Source organism: Bufo gargarizans, chromosome 10, assembly GCF_014858855.1.
Source record: "Bufo gargarizans isolate SCDJY-AF-19 chromosome 10, ASM1485885v1, whole genome shotgun sequence".
NCBI classification, from domain to species: Eukaryota; Metazoa; Chordata; class Amphibia; order Anura; family Bufonidae; genus Bufo; species Bufo gargarizans.
Genome location: NC_058089.1, coordinates 23,650,682 through 23,672,543, shown reverse-complemented (window position 1 = coordinate 23,672,543; position 21,862 = coordinate 23,650,682). Strand labels below are relative to the sequence as shown.

Below are 21,862 nucleotides of genomic sequence, written 5' to 3'. Positions count from 1 at the left end.
AATTGAAGAACATTTTAGGGTTAGTTTTGCTCTCTTTGGCAATTAATCTCTCAGTCTCCAGTTTGGCTGTTTTTTTTTTTTTTTTTTACATAATCAATTTTTTTCCTATAGTTTTTCAATGCTTCCCCGCTACCCTCCTGTTTTAGTGATTTAAATGCTTTCTTTTTGTCATTTATTGCTTTCTTTACAGTTCTATTTATGCACATTTTTCTTTTTCTTTAACCTTTTATTCCCACAAGGTATGTACAGGGCTGGCGTCAGCACCTAGCATACCTGGGCAAGTTCCGGGGTCCACTGCTCCTGGGGGGGGCCCCACTGTAGAAGCCACTGCTTTGGGCCCTGAGGGCAGAAAGGGCCCAGGAGCAGTAGCAGGGCTGTAGCGTCAGAATGGAACAAGCGAGCATCAACAGCATGCAGAAGCCGGCTGCTGCTGTCCCCCTTACAAGCTCCTGGGCTGCGGAGCTCCAGACACCCCCCCTCTTCACTCTTTCCAGCAGAGCAGGACATTTTGCTTTACAAGCTATAGACACGCTCCCCCTCTACACAGGACTGCTGCCTGAGGAGAAGAGACCGCAGGGCTGGAGCAGCAGTGTGAAGACAGTCTGTGAGTGAGTCTGTACTGTGACTGTCTCTTCTCTGTGGCTGTCTTTTCTCTGTGAGACAGGAGGGGGAGGTCAGGGAACTCTTCAAGCTGCTGCTGGATGCTGTAAACCAGCAGCTTCATGCTATTTAGTTGTTTTACTGCCTCATTAAGCAGTTTGCCTCCATGACACCTGCCCCTGCCCCCCATATCCTGTCCTATCTCATCCTCATGCCGCCCTTGCTGTCTCCTTTCCTCCCTCATGTATCCAGAGCTCCTGTTCCACCCTCCCATCTCCTATTGCTTTCCTGTGGAGGGTGGACCATAGGCGCAAAACTCACAATAACAAAAATAATTAAAAAAACTATTGGTTTGAAACAAACTCTGGTTGTGTTTTGCGCCTATGGTCCACCCTCCCCTCGACCCCAGAGTCCAGTGGATACATACTTCATACACTGACCCAGACGGCGGCCTGGCCCCCGCCAAAGGTGAACACGGACGTAACCGGCAGCACCAACCTGCAACACTTAAACCACTCCTACTCGCCTCCAGTACAGTTGCACCGAACATATACCCTTTTATCCAGTCACTGTATGGTGGTGCTATCCAGTTACTGCATAGCATTGTTATCCAGTTAATGTATGGCGGTTTTATCCGGTCACTGTATGGAAGTATCCAGTCACGGTATGGTGGCGTTATCCAATAACTGTATGGCAATAACTGTATCCCCTTCCCTGCCCACACCACCTTTTTTAGACCTGGCATGAGTGGGGAAAAGTTGCAGATTGCGGCGCAAAGGACCCTTGTGCCACAATCTTTGTCAGAAATACGCTTAAAGGGAATCTGTCACCTATTTTGAGCCTATAAAACTGTTAACATAGCAATGTGCAATAAAGTACCTTCATTCCAGGATGTGTCTTCTTTCTTTTATTCAACTTTTCATTCAGATTCATTCCCCCTCCACTACATGATTAAATTTATTCACTGCACCGTCCTTGCTTCCTCCTCTCTTGGCCTCCGAAATCCCGCGCAGGCGCATGCCCAGTGACACTATTAAGGCTGTTGCCCTCAGGAGCAGGAGTATCGTACAGGCGCAGGCACTCAGCGATACTGCGCCTGCGCAGGATTTCGGCAAGGATGTAGGAGGACATTTATTTCTTAAAAGGCGTGCTGGGCTTGGAAGAAAGGCGGGCTGGGCACTGCAGGGGGGGGGGGGGCACTAGAGCAGAGTAATAACGCCCCTCTGGGCACCTTGAAACTTCATTTGCATATCAGAAAAATCGCTTTTTCATCTGAATGAAAAGTTGAATAAAAGAAAGAGGACACATGTTGGAATGAAGGTACTTTATTGCACATTGCTATGTTAACAGTATTATAGGCTCAAAATAGGTGACAGATTCAGTTTAATATAGGCGCGATGTGATGTGAACCCACTGGGAGGGGGGGGGGGGGGTTCGTACAAAAATTTGCTGTGGGGCCCAGTCAGTTCTAGCTAGTGAGGTCCTCATACAGTATAATGACCACAGTGCCCCCCAATTAGTATAATGATCCCCAATGACCCCCAGTGCCCCCTCCATACAGTATAACCCCCAGTGTGGAGGCCACTGGAGGTCATTATTCTAATTGGTAGTGCCTTAGGGTCATTATTCTGAATGTAGGGCCACTGTGGGGTCATTATACTGTGTGTGGGGCCACTGGGGGTTATTATACTGTGTGAGGTACCACTGGGGGTTATTATACTGTGTGTGTGGGCATTAGGGGTCATTATACTGTATACTGTATGTAAAAAAATGCCACAAAGAGGCCCACTGCGATTTATCGCCCAAGGGGCCACATGAACCTGGAGCCAGCCCTAGGTATGTACCTCTCACAATGAGATTTTAGGATGCTTTTAGAAATATCCCATTTTGTGGATGTATTTTTATTTTTGAGGACTTTGTCTCAGTTAGGCCTATGGCCTCTCTTAGTTGGCTAAATTTAGCTGTTTTGAAGTTTGGTATTTTTGTTCCTCCCTGAAGAAACGCTCTTTATGACAATTGGAAGGTTATTACTTTATGGCCACTATTCCCCAGGTGCCCCCCGACCTGCACGTCTGTTGCTCTGTCAGGCCTATTGGTTAATACTATGTCCAGTATGGCCGTCCCTCTAGTCGGGTCCTGAACCAGTTGGGAGAGGTAATGGTCTTTGGTGATTGCCAAGAACCTGTTTCCTTTATGAGATATACAAGTTTCAGTTTCCCAGTCTATATCTGGGTAGTTGAAGTCCCCCATAATAACCACCTCATTATGATCTCCTGCCTCGTCTATCTCATTTAGTAGCAGATTTTCTGTGGACTCTGGTATATTATGTGGTTTATAGTAAACTCCTATTAGTATTTTATTGTTGTTTTTGCCTCCATGTATCTCTACCCACAGTGACTCCACATGTTCATGTCCCTCACTTATATCTTCCCGGAGTGTGGGCTTTAGACAGGACTTTACACAAAGGCAGACCCCTACCCCGCTCCGGTTTTGGCGATCCAGAGGCAGCTCTTTCCTCACTGTTCTGAAGTAACTTTTCCTGCTTTGTGATTAGGACAGGTTTTGTGTGAACTAATAGGACGGAGGCCATTTTGTTTCTCCTAATGATTGCTTCCTAGACAAAATGAACCATTATAGCTAATGAAATGTATATGGGAATATATTTATACTAAATAAATATTTAAGTATATTCTTAATTCCCGGAGAACCCCATTAAGACCTGCGTTTTAGACGCTAGTCTTAATACCCCTTTGCGCTGGTGCATGATGCACCTAAGCTATGTAGAGGCGCCGGCTGACCTAAATCTACGTCAAATCTTTCACACCTGCGTTCTTTTCTTCCGGCATAGAGTTCCGTCGTCGGGGCTCTATGCCGGAAGAATCCTGATCAGTTTTATCCTAATGCATTCTGAATGGAGAGAAATCCGTTCAGGATGCATCAGGATGTCTTCAGTTCCGGACCGGAAAGTTTTTTGGCCGGAGAAAATCCTGAAGACTTGCCGCAAGGCCGGATCCAGAATTAATGCCCATTGAAAGGCATTGATCCGGATCCGGCCTTAAGCTAAACGTCGTTTCGGCGCATTGCCGGATCCGACGTTTAGCTTTTTATGAATGGTTACCATGGCTGCCGGGATGCTAAAGTCCTGGCAGCCATGGTAAAGTGTAGTGGGGAGAGGGGGAGCAGCATACTTACCGTCCGTGCGGCTCCCGGGGCGCTCCAGAGTGACGTCAGGGCGCCCCAAGCGCATGGATCACGTGATCGCATGGCACGTCATCCATGCGCATGGGGCGCTCTGACGTCATTCTGGAGCGCTCCGGGAGCCACAGGGACGGTAAGTATGCCGCTCCCGCGCTCCCCACTACTACTATGGCAACCAGGACTTTAAGGCTGCCATAGTAAGACGGATCCGTCTTCAAATGCTTTCAGTTCACTTGCGTTTTTCCAGATCCGGCGTGTAATTCCGGCAAGTGGAGTACACGCCGGATCCGGACAACCCAAGTGTGAAAGAGGCCTAAAACAGCCAGCTGGCCCCTGTCACCTCCCACACAACACCGCTTTGTTAGACCTGGCGCGAACGGGGAAAAGTCGCATATTCAGCTGCAAATCCCCTTTGTGACCGAATCTGCAACAGATATACGCCAAAAATTGGCATATATCTAATAATAGATGACCCTCATAGTTGCCAACTGTCCTGAATTTGACAGGACTGTCCCTGATTTTCAGAGACAGTCCCAGCAAATTCATAATGTCCCGGGCCCAAAATGGGATAGGCTTATACAAACCACTCCCACAAGTGGGTGTTCTTGGATGGGTCAAGGCATTCACAGGGGCGGAGCTTATATGGCCCTATTTTACTAAATGAAACTTTGGTAAGTAGGCAATAAATAGTGCCTTGTAGTGCTCATATAGCGCCATAAAGTGTTTCTAAGTGCATAATTACAAGCAGATAGAGAGCTTGGCGAGATACCAATCTTGTGGGCAGCAGGGTGGCTCAGTGGTGAGCACTGGTGCCTTGCAGTACTGAGGTCCTAGGTTTGGATCCGACCAAGAACAACATCTGCATGGAGTTTGTATGTCCTCCCTGAGTTTGCGCGGGTTTCCTCTCGGTACTTCAGTTTCCTCCCACACTCCAAAGACATACTGATAGGAAATTAAGATTGTTAACTCGAATGAAGACAGCCAGCCATGATAATGTCTGACATGTCCTATCATTTTGCGGAATGGACATACGGAGGCAGAAAGTACACGGATCATCCTTGTGCTTTCTGCATCCGTATGTCCGTTCCGCAAAAAGATAGAACATGTCCGCAAAATGTGGAACACGGATGCTTTGAAAACAATGTGTCCACAAATAAAATATGGACGGCACACGGACCGCATCTGTATTTTGTGGATCTAAGATTTGCAGACACAAAAGGGATACAGTAGTGTGCATGAGGCCTGACAGCGTGCACCCGCCGTAGATGCCTTCCTCCCCAAAACTTGCATTATCAAAGAATAAAGGTATCATACTATTATTACTGCATGGTAAACGGTGCAAATAAAACGTTTTTTTTCCATCCACCCCCCTCAAAAAAAAAAAAAAATATATATATTATATATGTAGCCCAAAATTGTTCCAATAAAAGCTGCAAAAAATAGCAGGCCATCGTACAACTAGGCCAATGAAAAAAAGTTTTAAAAATAATGGTTTTTGGAATGCGACGATCAAAAAAACTAAGTTTGCTTCGTCCTGAAAGCTAAAATAGGTCAGTCCTCTGGGTTCTCCTGGAATAAAGCATTGATGACCTATTCTTAGTATAGATCATCAATATCAGAATGATGGGAGTCCGACTACCAGCGGATGGAGCTTTGTAGTTCTGGTGTCTGTTTCTGGAGCTACAGCACAACAGCTGATCAGCAGGGGTCGACCCCTACCAATCGGATTGTGATGATCTATCCTTAGGATAGGTCATCAATACTTCAGTCCCAAAGAACTGGCAAGCGCTCTGTGGTATAGCTCAGCGATGAATATGTCAGTGGCTGGGGTCTCGTGGGTACTGTCCTGTGTGGGATCACGGCTGGAGCAGCGCTGTACCAGGATCAAAGACAACTCATAGATGAAGATGACGTCACACCTTGAGCTACGACCCCTACACATATAAAAACATTGAACCTGAAAATCGTATTGTTGACCAAGAACAATCACGTGTAGCAGTATACAGTATTACCACAGGGGTTTCAGGGATGAATGCCAGTTGAAAAGATGTTTGGCATAGACAAAGGGTTAGCCTGGCAAAAACACCCGGAATAGTGGTAAAGCATGCACACTACCACTCCATTCACTGTCTATTAATCTAACGAAGGTAGCCAAATACAATCAAATATAATTACTGGTAATCGAACGGACCAAGCTATATAATTATATTATAAATAACTGTTGGCAGTGGATTAAAGGGGTTCTCGAGGCTTTTAATATTGATGACCTATCCTCGGGATAAGTCATCAATATCAGATCGGTGGGGTCCGACGCCCGGGACCCCCACCGATCAGCTGTATGAAGGGAAGGAGTGCGCAGTGCGCAGTGCACATGTGCCGTCTCCTGTTTCTTTCCCTGCTCGCTGCTGCTGTGTCTATGGTGAGAAGGAAGAGAGATGGGAACAGCTTATCAGCGGGGGTGCCGGGTGTCAGACCCCGCTGATCTGATATTCTGAGGATATTAAATATTAGAATATTAAAAGCCCCGCGAACCCCTTCAGGTGCAGCACGAGGAACAACAGGGTTTTATTCAGAAATAACAGCAAAACATATGAATATCACTAGTGTTGAGCAAAGTTTACAAAAATTTGATTTGGCTGTTATGCAGAATTTCACAAAGAAATTCGCTTCGTGATGAATTACTTCGTCACAAAGCGCATTTCTTGGTAAGTAGCAGACGCAATGATGGGAAACGGCAAAACCGCTCCCAGTCATTGAACCAGTCTGATGCTGCATGCATCAATGATCATGGCATCTGAGATAAAAAAAATGAGGGCTTTCAGGGGTTAATCAGTTCAAAAAAAAATAATACCTTATCCATTTGACTGCAAAGAGGCCGCCGCGGCCATCTTGATTGAAGATCCCGCGTGAAATCTTGCATCTTTTGGTGATGACGTCATCGCGGTGGCAGGTGTGGTACCATCATACGTCACTGTGCATGAGATTTCGCGCGGGATCTTCATTCAGGATGGCCTCTCTGAGCTCAAATGGATAAAGTGAATAGTTTTTTTTCATGAAAAATCGATACGTTACCATGAAGCATGAGGGATTCCAGCTTTACGGCGAATTAAATTTTCCCTGAAATCTGGATTGAAGTCCACCTCGGATACTTAGATTCACTCAACCCTAAATATAACTTTCAGAAAGTTCAGAATCTCAGCACATCTGCTTCTGGCTTTCTTCTCTCTCAGCTCTCTCTGTCTGTACATGTGCAGCAAGGCTCCGCCCCTTCCTGCCTTTTCTTTTTAGCAGTACTTTATTAACAACATAACACTGTCTGGAAACAGGCAATCACATGATGTAGTTGTTGCAATAAGCAGAATAACTAGACTTTTGTACTTACCGCAAAATCTGTTTCTCTTCCGTTCATTGGGGGACACAGGCATTAACCATGGGTATAGCTGTTGCCGCTAGGAGGCGGACACTGAGAACACAAAGTGTAAGCTCCTCTATACCCTTTCTGCAGGGACCAAGCTAATCAGTTTTATCTTAGTGTCTAAGTGTAAGCTCCTCCCTCTTCAGCTATACCCTTCCTACAGGGACTAAGCTAAATCAGTAGGAGAAGCCAGACACAAGAAAATCACACTATGTACAAACCCAGAACCACACAGGCCCAAAAAGGCCCTTAAACAAAAGAATGGGTGGGAGCTGTGTCCCCCAGTGAACAGAAGTGAAACAGATTTTATGGTAAGTACAAAAATCTAGCTTTCTTATCCGTCTCATTGGGGGACACAGGCTTTGACCATGGGACGTTATAGAGCAGTCCCCAAGGGTGGGCATAACAAGCAACCTACCCGTCAATCAGAGAACCGCCGTCTGCAAAACTCCACGCCCCACAGACGCATCAGCAGACGCAACGGTGAGCACTCTATAAAACTTGGGAAAAGTATGCAAAGACGACCAATTAGCCGCCTTACACACAAGGAGGGCCGAAGCCCGATGATGCACCGCCCAAGAGGCCCCCACTGCCCGAGCCGAATGAGCAGTCAACCGGAAGGGCGGGGCCCGGTCCTTAACGCGGTACACTTACACAATAGCCAAATGAATCCATCTGGAAATGGAGGTCTTCGACACTGCCAGCCCTCGTCTCAGCCTGACTGGAATCACAAACAGGGAATCCGTTCGCCGGAAAGATGCCGTCTGGGACAGATATATCTGAACGGCTCGAACCAAATCCCGAGGATGAGACAGGTCCGGTCAAAATGAAGGGAGAATAATCTCCTCATTTAGATGGAATGCCGACACCACCTTCGGCAGGAAGGTGGGCACAGGGCGAAGGACCACCTTATCCTGATGGAGGATCAGGAAGGGCGACCGACATGACAGAGCCGCGAGTTGTGACACTAAGCTAAAACTGATTTAGCCTGGTCCCTGTAGGAAGGGTATAGCTGAAGAGGGAGGAGCTTACATTGTGTGCTTAGTGTCCGCCTCCTAGCGGCAGCAGCTATACCCATGGTCAAGGCCTGTGTCCCCCAATGAGACGGATAAGAAAATGAGCATTATTCCAACAATAACAGAGTCATAAAATACTAAGGAATCCACAACTTTATTGTAAAAAGTGCATTTGTGCTTTTTACATTTAAAACATACCTTTGAGGTAGAAGTTACAGCATCCACCATTGAGTCACAGTATATTGTCACAAGCACAGAGGCGTTATTTAAAGGGATTCTCTAGTATTATTGTGGGTTTTAACGGATCTGATCATGTAGTTTCTTGTACATCTTTTCCGGCTTTTTTTTTTTTTTTTTACAATTTGAGCTTTCCAGACCTTTGAACATGTAAACAATTTACTCTGGTTTGTTTCCATCCCATATGTAGCATTTCCTGTTGCTGTATCCAACCAAACCCATGATGCACTTCTCCTTTCTCTGCCACGGCTCCAGCACCGCCCCTAACAACGCCCAGCTAGTTTATAGCTCCTCCCACCAGCTAGTTACATAGACACTCCCTATCACTGCAGTGCCCCTAACAATGTGCAGCTAGTTTATAGCTCCTCCCACCAGCTAGTTACATAGACACTCCCTATCACTGCAGTGCCCCTAACAATGTGCAGCTAGTTTATAGCTCCTCCCACCAATCTATTTTCATAAACACTCCCCTATCACTGCACGCCCATGGATAGGACATCACAGGAAATAAGAAAGAGCTGCATGGACATGGTCATGTGACCACAGCCCAGAACGGGGGATAGCAGTAATAACTGTATAAGAAATACATTACAAAGTTACTGCTATTGTCAGAAATGATGCAAACTGGAAAACACCTTTAAAGCTCCTGTGTGAAAATGAAAAATCTTTAATAGGGCCCCCACCTACCAAGTCCTATTTATAATAATGGTGGCCCTTGGGCCCCCTCAGGCACCAGGAAGAAAACAATGTCTGTGGCTTAAACTCCTTTCCTCTCTTTGTGACTTTATATATTTGAACCCTACAAATACGTCTGGACATGTCATGGTGTATCTCATCTCCAGCAGGCTGGTCTCAGATTCATGCCGAGGTCAGGGATGAAGGTCTTCAGTTGTGTTATCAAAGTTCTGAAATGAAAAGAAGACGCCAGTATAATATAATGTGTGAACGGTTTGTGGCTGTTGACGTTGGTATCAGTATTGTGTATTATTATCAGATTAATTTTTTTTATTATTTTTACATACCTTGGTATTTTTTTCGAGTTCTTCCAGTTCACGTTCCCAACCCAGTAGATGCACAAGGCGCTTCACCCCACTGGTGACATCTCCTAGCTCCATCACATTGAGCCCATCTGATTTGTCCAGAAAAGGTCCCACAGGGTCACGATTGATAAGGACTCGTGGTGTAGAGCTACGAACTGCGTACACCAGACTGGCAAATGGTTCCACCTACAAAATCATATATATATTACATATTACATACATGATGATAATATGTTTCAAAGTAGACCTTAACGGTCTGATCTTCCATTAAAGGGAACCGGTCACCAGGGTCATTCTTCTCTGAGTGACCAATCAGCTGCCAGTGGGTGCAAGAGCCCAGACATGAATGTGAGGACTTCATGATTGGCTTCTGCTGCACCTAATTAAAGGGGTCGTCTCACTTCAGCAAATGGAAATTATCATGTAGAGAAAGTTACTACAAGGCACTAACTAATGTTTTGTGATTCTCCATATTGCCCCCTTTGCTGACTTGATAAATTTTTCCATCACATTATACACTGCTTGTTTCCAGGGGTCAAGACCACCATCAGTGGTCGTGCCTGCATACTATAGGAAAAAGCGCCACATAATAAATGCCATTTGCTGAAGTGGGCAACTGTAACCCGATGAAGGAGGTTGTCTGCCCCCAAAACGCGTTGTTTTTACTACTCTGAATAAACAAGAAGATCCACCTTATCACGTCGTGTTCCTCTGTTTTTTGCACCAAGGGGTCATTTTATTTTACTTACTAAAGTTAGACAACCCATTTAAGCGTGATTTAATAAAAACTACTGCAAGAAAACAAGTAAGTGACACAATGCTATAATCAGGGTGTCTGTTACTACGTCATACTCAATTTACCAATCGTCCTGGTCCCCCACACGGCTCTACTTCCTGCAGCGTTGACTCACCTCGCCAAATGATTGGCCAAGAGGGTTTTTCCTGTGTATTTTCCAGGAAGTGGAGACAGGAGGAGGGAGCAGGGCGATTAGGACTTATTTTACACCATTCTGAGCTTTCTTTTTTTTTTGTGTGTTTTTTAAGCCAGACAACCCTGTGAACACGAAACTTGGAAATATGCCATAAGGTATGCTGTACAGAATTGTACTAGAAGTGTAGCAGGATTAGTTATTATACTTTCTATTTTGTCTATATAACCTCAAGTGAGGTGCCCATGACAAACAGGAGATCCGCCCTGGGAAAATCAGTCAGGTGGAGAAAGAAACGGGCAGGTAGCTGCTCTCCAAAAAATACGATGTCGGGTTTGATAAGACCGCCACAAGCTGAACAGTGAGGAACTTGAGACTTTGTTACAGCGTCCTATAAAAATGCAAAATAAATACATAAAATAATTAGTGATGAGCAAAGTTTTCAAAAATTCAATTCAGCTGCTTCGCCAAACTTTGACAAGAAATTAGATTCATTACAAAGTATTTAATCACGAATTGCATTTCATTGTAGGTAGCCCCCCCCCCGTCATGGAACGCCTCAGATGCCATGTTCAATGCTGATCGTGGCATCTGAGAGTCACATTTAGGCCTTTCAGGGGTAAAAAAACAAAAAAAAAAACTCACCTCCTCTATTCGATGGCGGAGACGCCATTGTGGCCATCTTGATGAAAGAAAATGCACCAAATCTCTCTTGCGCTGAATTGATGATGTCATCATTGATGACATCAAGCCTCATCGACAGCCTTTCCGCAAACAAATGGATGAGGTGAGTATTATTTTTTTTAACCGCCATTTTAAGAAAAATTTATTCATTATCACGAAGCACCGATTTCGTGGTGAATTGAATGTTTCCTGAAATTCACAAAGAATTCCACTTCGTTAACTTTGATTCGCTCAACACTACAAATAAAAAACAATAAAAATGTCATAATGTGATGTGAACCAGTAAAGACAAAGAAGGAGATTTGGTTGCTGTGGGCAACTAAGCCAGTTTTCCTTTACACCAGTTTTGATCAATCTCCCCCATAACATCCAAAAATGCGCATTGTCAACCCCTTCATCATTGACCACTTACACAGAAGGTTTCTCCAGGGTACTCTTTAAGGCACATGGTACACGTGGATGAGGCAAATGTGCCATGGGCTTCTACCAACTTCTCAGCAGGAATGCCGGCAGCTGAAAAACCAAAACCTAAGATAAGAGTATAATCCATAACCATTGAGGCTGACATTTTGTAAAAATCCATTGACATGTAGAGAACTGACAAGAGTCCTTCAACCCAGAAACATTGTGATAATATAGATTGTGTTTTAAATTTTTTAAACTTTTAGATACCATGATCAAGTGTGATCACGGCATCTAAACAGTGAATAACCCAGAAATGCACACTTCCAGCTTATTACCGGATTCCCCGTCCGACCAGAGGGGATGCCAGCAATTTACTTTAATACGCTGGGTCTCTGTGAAGATTCCTACGTTGGCCAGCAGGTGGCAGACCAATATAAGAAATCAGCAGTTCACATATTGCCATGCTCCTATGTGTGGAGTGTGGTAATATTGCATATAAAAAAAAAAAATTGTGAAAAATGTTTTTAAAAAAATTATATTTTATATATATATATATATATATATAGCCAGGTCCATAAATATTGGGACATCGACACAATTCTAACATTTTTGGCTCTATACACCACCACAATGGATTTGAAATAAAACAACCAAGATGTGCTTTAACTGCAGACTGTCAGCTTTAATTTGAGGGTATTTACATCCAAATCAGGTGAACGGTGTAGGAATGACAACAGTTTGCATATGTGCCTCCCACTTGTTAAGGGACCAAAAGTAATGGGCCAATTGGCTTCTCAGCTGTTCCATGGCCAGGTGTGTGTTATTCCCTCATTATCCCAATTACAATGAGCAGATAAAAGGTCCAGAGTTCTTTTCCAGTCTGCTATTTGCATTTGGAATATGTTGCTGTCAACTCTCAAGATGAGATCCAAAGAGCTGTCACTATCAGTGAAGCAATCCATCATTAGGCTGAAAAAACAAAACAAACCAATCAGAGAGATAGAAAAACATTAGGCCGTGGCCAAAACAACTGTTTGGAACATTCTTAAAAAGAAGGAACGCACCGGTGAGAACAGAAACACCAAAAGACCCGGAAGACCACGGGAAACAACTGTGGTGGATGACCGAAGAATTCTTTCCCTGATGAAGAAAACACCCTTCACAACAGTTGGCCAGATCAAGAACACTCTCCAGGAGGTAGGTGTATGTGTGTCAAAGTCAACAATCAGGAGAAGACTTCACCAGAGTGAATACAGAGGGTTCACCACAAGATGTAAACCATTGGTGAGCCTCAAAAACAGGAAGGCCAGATTACAGTTTGCCAAACGACATCTAAAAAAGCCTTCACAGTTTTGGAACAACATCCTATGGACAGATGAGACCAAGATCAACTTGTACCAGAGTGATGGGAAGAGAAGAGTATGGAGAAGGAAAGGAACTGCTCATGATCCTAAGCATACCACCATCAGTGAAGCATGGTGGTGGTAGTGTCATGGCGTGGGCATGTATGGCTGCCAATGGAACTGGTTCCCTTGTATTTATTTTCATGATGTGACTGCTGACAAAAGCAGCAGGATGAATTCTGAAGTGTTTCGGACAATATTATCTGCTCATATTCAGCCAAATGCTTCAGAACTCATTGGTCGGCGCTTCACAGTGCAGATGGACAATGACCCAAAGCATACTGCAAAAGCAACCAAAGAGTTTTTTTAAGGGAAAGAAGTGGAATGTTATGCAATGGCCAAGTCTATCCCTGGACCTGAATCCGATTGAGCTGCATTTCACTTGCTGAAGACAAAACTGAAGGGAAAATGCCCCAAGAACAAGCAGGAACTGAAGACAGTTGCAGTAGAGGCCTGGCAGAACATCACCAGGGATGAAACCCAGCGTCTGGTGATGTCTATGCGTTCCAGACTTCAGGTTGTAATTGACTGCAAAGGATTTGCAACCAAGTATTAAAAAGTGAAAGTTTGCTTTATGATTAGTATTCTGTCCCATTACTTTTGGTTCCTTAACAAGTGGGAGGCACAGATGCAAACTGTTGTAATTTCTACACCGTTCACCTGATTTGGATGTAAATACCCTCAAATTAAAGCTGACAGTCTGCAGTTAAAGCACATCTTGTTTGTTTCATTTCAAATCCATTGTGGTGGTTTATAGAGCCAAAAATATTAGAATTGTGTCGATTTCCCAATTTTTATGGACCTGACTGTATATAAAAATTACAAAAAATCTAAAAATGTAAATCACCCCCCTTAGAATAAAAAAATAAATACATAAATAATAAAGAATATAAACATCATGGGCATCACCGTGTCCGAAAACACCCGTGCTATTAAAATATTTTTCCAATACGGCTAATGGCATAACGGAAAAAAGGATTAATATGGCCGATTCGCCATTATTTTTCATTGCTTCTCTTACCCCAAAAATTTAATAAAATGTGATTAAAAAGTCACACACACTCCAAAATGGTATCAATAAAAACTACAGATCGTCCCGCAAAAAATTTGCCCCCACACAGCTCAGTAGACATAACTATAGTATGTATTACAGTATTTAGACATATAAAACCTACACATATGTGGTATCGTTCTAATCATACTGACCCAGAGAATAAAGGGCGCAGGTCAGTTTTGCCACAAAGGGAACGCCGTAGAGACAAAAACCGTAAAAATACATTTTATGCCATATTAAATGGTGGCATTAGAAAGTACAATCTGTCCCACAAAAAAACAACAAGCCCTTATATGGATATGTGAACGGTAAAATAAAAAAATTATGGCTCCAGGAAGATAGGGAAGAAAAATGAAAACAAAACCTTGGTATCCTAAGTGTTAATGGGGGTTGTCCGAGTTAAACAAAAACTCAGGCAACCCCTGTAAACCGCCTAACATAACAAATAAATGAAGACTCACCTCCTCTGCTTCTTCCTGGCTGTGCTCCAGCCTTTTGCATTTTCTGGCTGCAGCGGTGATGTTCTGTGCAGACAGGTCACTGCTGCAGCCAATCTTTGGCTTCACCAGAGACGTCCCATACACGGCTGAGGCCAACAATTGGTTGCAGCTGTGACTTGTGCGCCGAACATCAATGCCGCTTTCAAGAAGATGATGCAGCAGCAGGAGGACTGGAGCACACTGCTCGAAGGGCAGAGAAACCAGGTGAGTATCCATTCATTTGTTATTTTAGGACATTTACAGGGGTTGCCCGAGTTGTTATACAACTCGGACGACACCTTTAAAGATTCCCGTCATCGTAAATCTTCCCCCTTGAGTATTAATGCAAAACAAGATGCAATGTTGTCACAAAAAGACAAAGCGTAAACCCAGTTTTCCAAGTCACTTTAAGGCCCCCTGCACACGGCCGTGTTTCACAGCCGTGTGCGGGCCGTGGAACCGCGGCCTGGATCCCTCCTGAGAGCAGGAGCGCACGGCGTCACTGGTTGCTATGACGCCGTGCGCTCCCTGCTGCCGGCACAGTACAGTAATACACTGGTATAGATCATACCAGTGTATTACTGTATTGCGGCGGCAGCAGGGAGCGCACGGCGTCATAGCAACAAGTGACGCCGTGCGCTCCTGCTTTTTAGGAGGGATCCAGGCCGCGGTTCCACGGCCCGCACACGGCTGTGAAACACGGCCGTGTGCAGGGGGCCTTAGAGTGCTTTCACACCTAGGTTTTTTGTGGCCTTTTTTTTTTTTTTGCACTTTTTTCATTTTCAATGGCTTTTTGCACTGGCAGGTTTCGGTGTGTGTTTTTTTTTTTTTTTTTGCTGTAAAAATACCAGCTTTAGATGTTATCCCATGAAAAATATGAAACGTAGGACATGAAAGTTTTTTTTGTTCCTGATGCTTTTGTTCATTAGATGGCATTTTTTGTCTTTCTTGTTTCTCTTAAAAAAAAAACAGAACATGGAGCTCTTGGTAATAAAACGCCGATGCTAAATTCATGCGTTGTAAGGATCCGAAACCACCTCACCTCTCTCCAGTCCATCAATGTTCTGCGTGTAGAGACGTAGCAATATTCCTTTGTCATGGAGAAGGCGTAGAAAGTAATGCGCTGAATTGGGAGGATGACGCCCTGGGAGCAGCTCTTGGGAAAGGCGTAAAAAGGGACTGGGTTCATGTAAAAAGTAGCTTAGATCAAATATAGCTTCAGGGTATGGGAGGGAATAATCCTGCAATTTACTGTACAGTCCACTAGTAGGAGACCTGGAGCAAGACGGGAACCAAGGAGATAAAAGGTCAGTTAGATCCACTATAGGTCATCTATAAGCTATCAATGATCTAAACAACCACATGTGTGCAACGTTTCGACTCCGCTGAGTCTTTATCAAGTCGAAACCTTGCACGCTGGGTGAAGAATAAACACGGACTTGATTTGAGAAGTTGGAGTGCCACGGTTTTTCCTTCTATTTCTGCATCCTGGGATCCGACACCACAGGCACCGCCACTGAATGGACTCACTGAGACAACTCAGAAGGTAGTGCTGTTCTACTTTATTTTTTCTATCTTAAAGGCGTTGTCCCACCAAATATATTTTAACAGTTTTCAAAGAACTACCTGGATCTGAATACTTTTGTAATTCCATGTGATTCAAATTTTTTATTTATTTATTTATTTATTATAGTCATATTTATTCAAGAACATCAATCTGTATAGCGCCACCTGCTGTCTGTTATTTTTCTAATTTCTCTGCCCATCTCACTGAATTGGATCAAATATAGCTTCAGGGTATGGGAGGGAATAATCCTGAAATTTACTGTACAGTCCACTAGTAGGAGACCTGGAGCAAGACGGGAACAAAGGAGATAGATAAAAGGTCAGTTAGACCCACTATAGGTCATCTACAAGCTATCAATGATCTAAACAACCACATGTGTAATATATTTATAGATTACATTTTTTTATTTATTTATTTATTATAGTCATATTTATTCAAGAACATCAATCTGTATAGCGCCACCTGCTGTCTGCCCATCTCACTGAATTGGATCCACATGCTCAGTTCCATCCTTCAACTGTCAGCAGCCCCACTTCCTGTTAGAAGCTGTGAAGTTATAGGGTGAAAGTTGTAGCAGAAAGGCCACACCCCCTGAAAAAGTGCACGCCACCTGAGCTGCCAGCTTGATATAAAACTAGCAGAGCAATGAATGGGGAGATCTCTGGATCCATGTGAGGTACAGGGCTGGTTCTAACTTTGTCATGTATTATCTGATATCTGATTTTCATGTATTACATTGATCAGGGGATAACCCCTTTAATAATTTTGGCACAGCTCAGGAGGTCCATGCGCTAGAAACTGACATCTGAGCTCCTAGAGTGGTGAAAACCATCAAAAATTTTTAAATTTCTGCTCAAGAGGAGCTTGATAATGTCCCCTCACTATGTAGCACAGGGTGCGGTTTCCCATTCCCTAGGAGGATCAGAATCTTATGTCTATATCAAACTCGCACCAGGCTCCATATTTTCTTATATTTACCTGAAATCTGGAATCCCACTGTCCGTACTGATACCAGCGCCAGCCATGACTAATATACGGCTGTAAAAGCCCTCCTTTATTTTCTCGGCCACATCAGTGATGGACAGAGAGCTGCTCTTTGTGCTGTGAGCTCGCACCCAGCTGTGAGAAAGCACAGACTGAAATTAATTCTGGTAAAATATACACTTCACATAATATACATTCCGTATTTGTATAGCACCACCTGCTGTTTGCTTTTTCTTATTTCTTTGACCTGCTCACTGAGATGGCCGCACATGCTCACTTTCATCCAACTGCCTGCTGAGTTGTGATTGGGAGAGCATGGACACGCCCCCTTAGCTGTGATAGGGAGCGCATGGACACGCCCCCTTAGCTGCAGCAGAATAGACACTCCCCTGGGTGGTCAGCTTGATATAAATCTAGCAGCACAATGAATGTGGAGATCTCTGGATCCATGTGAGGTACAGGGCTGGTTCTAGCTTTGTTAGAAAGAGATTGTCGTGTATTATATGATGTCTGATTTTCATTTTTACATCAATCATGGGATAACCTTTGTAAGTATCAAGGGAAATTTATCAAAGCTTTGACGCCAAAGTCGCAAGTTTGAGACTTAATTTGCAACTTTTTATGTTTCTCAACCCTTTTCTAAAGTGGATAGAAATGGGGTGGGGGGGAGCCCAAGCCCTCTGACTTTAGTATCATTTATGCCAGAAACTGTTGTAGATTTGAATGTCTTGCCGATGGAGGGCAACAGATGTGCCCTAAGGATAGGTCATCAATATTAAATTGGCGGGGGGTTCGGCTCCCATCCTGATGATCAGATGTTTGAAGAGGTTGTGGAGCTCCATAAGCGCTGCACCCTCCTTTTAGGCCAGTGACATTACGTTTATCAGTCACATGACCTAGGCACAGCTCAGTCCCTTCCAAGTGAATGGGGCTGAGCTGCAATAGCGAGCACAGCCGCTATTCAATGAATAGTGCTGTGCTTAGCAAGCTGCAGCGCTCACCAGGGTGCCGCTATCTCTTCAAACAGCTCATCAGCAGGGGTATCGGGGGTCAGACCCTCACCAATAAGATATTGATGAATCATTCTGAGGTTAGGCCATCAATATCAAAATCCCAGACAGCCCCTTTACAGGAGTAAGGTTAGCACTTCTAGATCCAGCAGGTTGCATTCTGGCATTGCCGTCCGGACCGATTAACTATAATGGAGACCGGTGGAGATTCGGCCACAACCTGGCAAATATGCCTAGAATCAGCCAGTCCTGCCAATTCTCGGCATGTTTGTACCTCCCCTGGTCCCCATTATAGTTAACAGGGCCGTGGGTGGGTATCAGGTAGCGTCTGGCAGTGCCGGATCCAGATATCTAACACTAGTGTGAAATTAGCCTAATCCCATCTCAGTCATTCATAACGGACATGGACGTGTCTGCTTTTTTGAAAACCAAAATATGGGCACCCTAGTTTTTTTATGGCGATTAAGATCTTACTTCTGGACCCTTTAAGATATGGACCTCCCCCCCCTTCCAAGTAAGTTTTGTATTCGATAATCCAGAACATTTGATAATCCAGCATCTGGATTGATGGAATATTACAGTACATGCTACTTGCCTTGGGCGTGATTGAAGTCTAGATTTGCATCCATTGAGCAGCGATGTTCTGTGCCCACTAGTATGTGACGGCAGCTGGAATGGGCTGTCATGGATCCTTCGCACTAAATGAAAAAGTTAAAGATTAAAACGGTGCTGAAGTAACAACCTAAGGACCTGGCTGGTCTCTGTAACAGGCTGGGGGTCATTTATTATAGTGCTTTGCACCTATTTTAGTCTATTTTTTTCTATTTTACACTGTCTAGTTTTTTTAGGCGCATTTACTAATGAAAGTAAGAGTGTTTTGGAGGCATTTGCATCTTTTTTTTTAATCAATTTTCAGTTTTAGATGAATTCTGGTGGCATTTTTTCCCCGATTTTCTTATGGCCTATTTATGTAGGTGCCTTTTACACATGCATTAGGAGCAAAAACATTCACATTTTTTTACTCCACTCAAGGGATGGGGTATTCCTATGCGTCTGCTTTGTGTTAGGCCGGGCGCCAACTTTATTAAAATTGGCAGGTAGATGTGCGCCTTTTCACAAACACACGCATATAACTATGCCTTTTTTTATATACTGGTAATATGCGACTCTTGAAATACAACTGCAACTTTTTATATCTAATTTGCAACTTTTTATGTCCATATGCAACTTTTTATATCTAATATGCAACTTTTTTATGTCCATATGCAACTTTTTATATCTAATATGCAACTTTTTATGTCCAATATGCAACCTTTTTATATCTAATATGAAACCTTTTTATATCTAATATGCAACTTTTTTATGTCCAATATGCAACTTTTTTATATCTAATATGAAACTTTTTATATCTAATATGCAACTTTTTTATATCTAATATGAAACTTTTTATATCTAATATGCAACCTTTTTATATCTAATATGAAACTTTTTATATCTAATATGCAACTTTTTTATGTGTAATATGAAACTTTTTATATCTAATATGAAACTTTTTATATCTTATTTCAAATTATATATAAAAAGTTGCATATTAGATGTTAAAAAAATTAAATAAAAACATTATATCTAGTGTTGAGCGAATTTGTGTTTTAAGTTCGGCGTCTAAAGTTCAGGTTATCGAAGAATCGCGTTATGGATTCCGCTACCACGGACCATAACGGAATTTAGAATCCATAACGCGATTCTTTGATTACCCGAAACTGAACTTTAGACGCTGAACTTAAAACACAAGTTCGCTCAACACTATTTACCGTATATCTAATATGCAACTTTTTGGCTGCACTTTTGCACCTAATTCATGAGCCGACCAACGAGCAGCCTAACTGCACAAGATCCGCCTGCGCCCTGACAAATACAAAGATGCATCACCTCATTCATCGCCTGCTGTGTGACTCCTTATAAATACCACCACACCGATCTGATCGCACTCTAAAAAACAGACGAGCGTGATAAATAACCCCCCGCTGTCTTCAGGAATACTGGGAATCGCCCTTACCTCTCTGTAGTTGCGATGATGCCACCAGAACCATCTTCTTAATGGACGATTGGTAGGAAACACACAGCAGAGCCATGTTATCTCACCCCGAGACTGTGCACTATACCCTAAACTGTGTATATTACTGTAAAATAGAGCCCTATAGCTGCTTGCTGTGAATATACGTACATATAACGGTGCCTAGCAGGTGACAGGCATCAGCCACTGCGGGGGACACCTATGCATGGAGTTGGTACATGTTCTGTGCTCTGCATGCTTCCTATTCTGGGTTGTGGTGTGTCAGCCGCCCGGGTCCTCCTCCTTGTGTACACACCCCAATAAGCTCCCAGTCCAGTCAGTCTGGTGGGCGTGTCCTCTGGCAGCTCTAACCTTGACGGCAGGCTGCCTCGTTTAACCTCTGTGCTGCTGGAAGAAAACAACCAGACAGACAGCTGCCATAGCTCCTGGGCACGTCTGTCAAGCCAACATAAATGTGGAGGAGATTGATCAAAACTGGTGTAAAGTAGAACTGGCTTAGTTTCCCATAGCAACCAATCAGATTTCACCTTTCATTTTCCAAAGGAGCTGTGAAAAATGAAAGGTGGAATCTGATTGGTTGCTATGGGCCAGTTTTGATAAATCTACCCCAGTCTGTGTGAGCGAGGCCTTTAAGTTCACTTACCTGTAGGCTGATATATTATGTTTCTGTTCAATGACAGCAAGTGCAGAAATGAGATGTAAAGTAAGGCTACTTTCACACTTGCGTTGTTGTTTTCTGGTACTGAGATCCGGCAGAGGATCTCGATACCGGAAAAAAATGTTTCCGTTTAGTCCTCATGAATAGTGAATGGTGAGAGATCCGTTCAGGATGCATCAGGATGTCTTCTGTTCCGGCAGCATTCCGTTTTGTGACCGGACATAAAACCTCTACAAGCTGTGGTTTTGTGTCCGGTCATAAAAACAGAAAAAAAACGATCAGTCACTGAAAACATTGTAAGTCAATGGTGACGGATCCGTTTTTTTAGGAGCCTAAAAAAAACTGATCCGTCACCGATTGACTTTCAATGTATTTAGTGGTGGATCCGGTTTTTTTCCATTTTAATTTCACACAATCGCATCCTAACGGAACGGATGCCTCCTGATGTGCAAAATCAAAACGGATCCGTTTAATTCCGGTATTGAAATCCTCTGCCCGATCTCAATACTGCAACTAACAACACAAGTGTGAAAGTAGCCTAAATTAGTCAATGCCCGAATTGATGAGAAAAATGATGTTCTAATTTATGCAACTGAGCCTCTAGGAACAACGGCGGCGTTCCCGTTACACCTAGAGGATCTACTGTCTCTGCAACTGTCATGCCCCCTGCACTTTGATTGACAGGACCAGGCAGTGAGAACATCAACACATCTGCCCTTAACTTCTAAAGTCAATCAAAGTGCAGACGGCGCGGCAGGGTACGGCCACATGGTCAGGTTTCCTGATGTAGTTATGGAAACCTAAACCAGGAGTGAATTCAAAAAAGAGGAGAAGTCGTATCTGTCCTTTATACTGTCTCTCCTTTTATGATCCACTCCTGATTTTGGCTTCTAGAACTGCATCAGGACACCTGACCGTGTGGTCGTACGCTTAGACTATGCCCTTAGTCTTTCATTGCATGACACGTGTCTGTAAACAGAGTCCACTGTCATTTGTTGTTCCAGGTTTCAGACCAGCGAAATCCACAACATATTTTGGTATGTAGAACAGCGGTTATAACCGTATTAAGCTTCAAAATCTCTATTGCTTTCAATGGGAAATACAGTACA

At 43.6% G+C, this 21,862-nt stretch overlaps 1 protein-coding gene across 2 annotated transcripts; it reads right to left on the bottom strand.

Annotated features, from left to right (window-relative positions):
* Positions 1 to 8,541: 8,541 nt before the first annotated feature.
* On the bottom strand, positions 8,542 to 20,362 carry SIRT3 (sirtuin 3). Of its 2 annotated transcripts, none has more exons than XM_044269811.1 (8): positions 20,246 to 20,362; positions 18,617 to 18,719; positions 17,006 to 17,146; positions 15,503 to 15,735; positions 11,532 to 11,632; positions 10,665 to 10,826; positions 9,489 to 9,692; positions 8,542 to 9,371 (listed from the first exon to the last, which is right to left on the bottom strand). In XM_044269811.1, exons 3-8 carry the CDS (start codon positions 17,050 to 17,052, stop codon positions 9,336 to 9,338), a joined length of 783 nt encoding a protein of 260 aa, XP_044125746.1. In that variant the 5' UTR covers positions 17,053 to 17,146; positions 18,617 to 18,719; positions 20,246 to 20,362; the 3' UTR covers positions 8,542 to 9,335. The 2 variants fall into 2 exon arrangements, with proteins under 2 accessions (XP_044125746.1, XP_044125745.1); XM_044269810.1 differs by having other exon boundaries at positions 20,078 to 20,360.
* Positions 20,363 to 21,862: the final 1,500 nt, after the last annotated feature.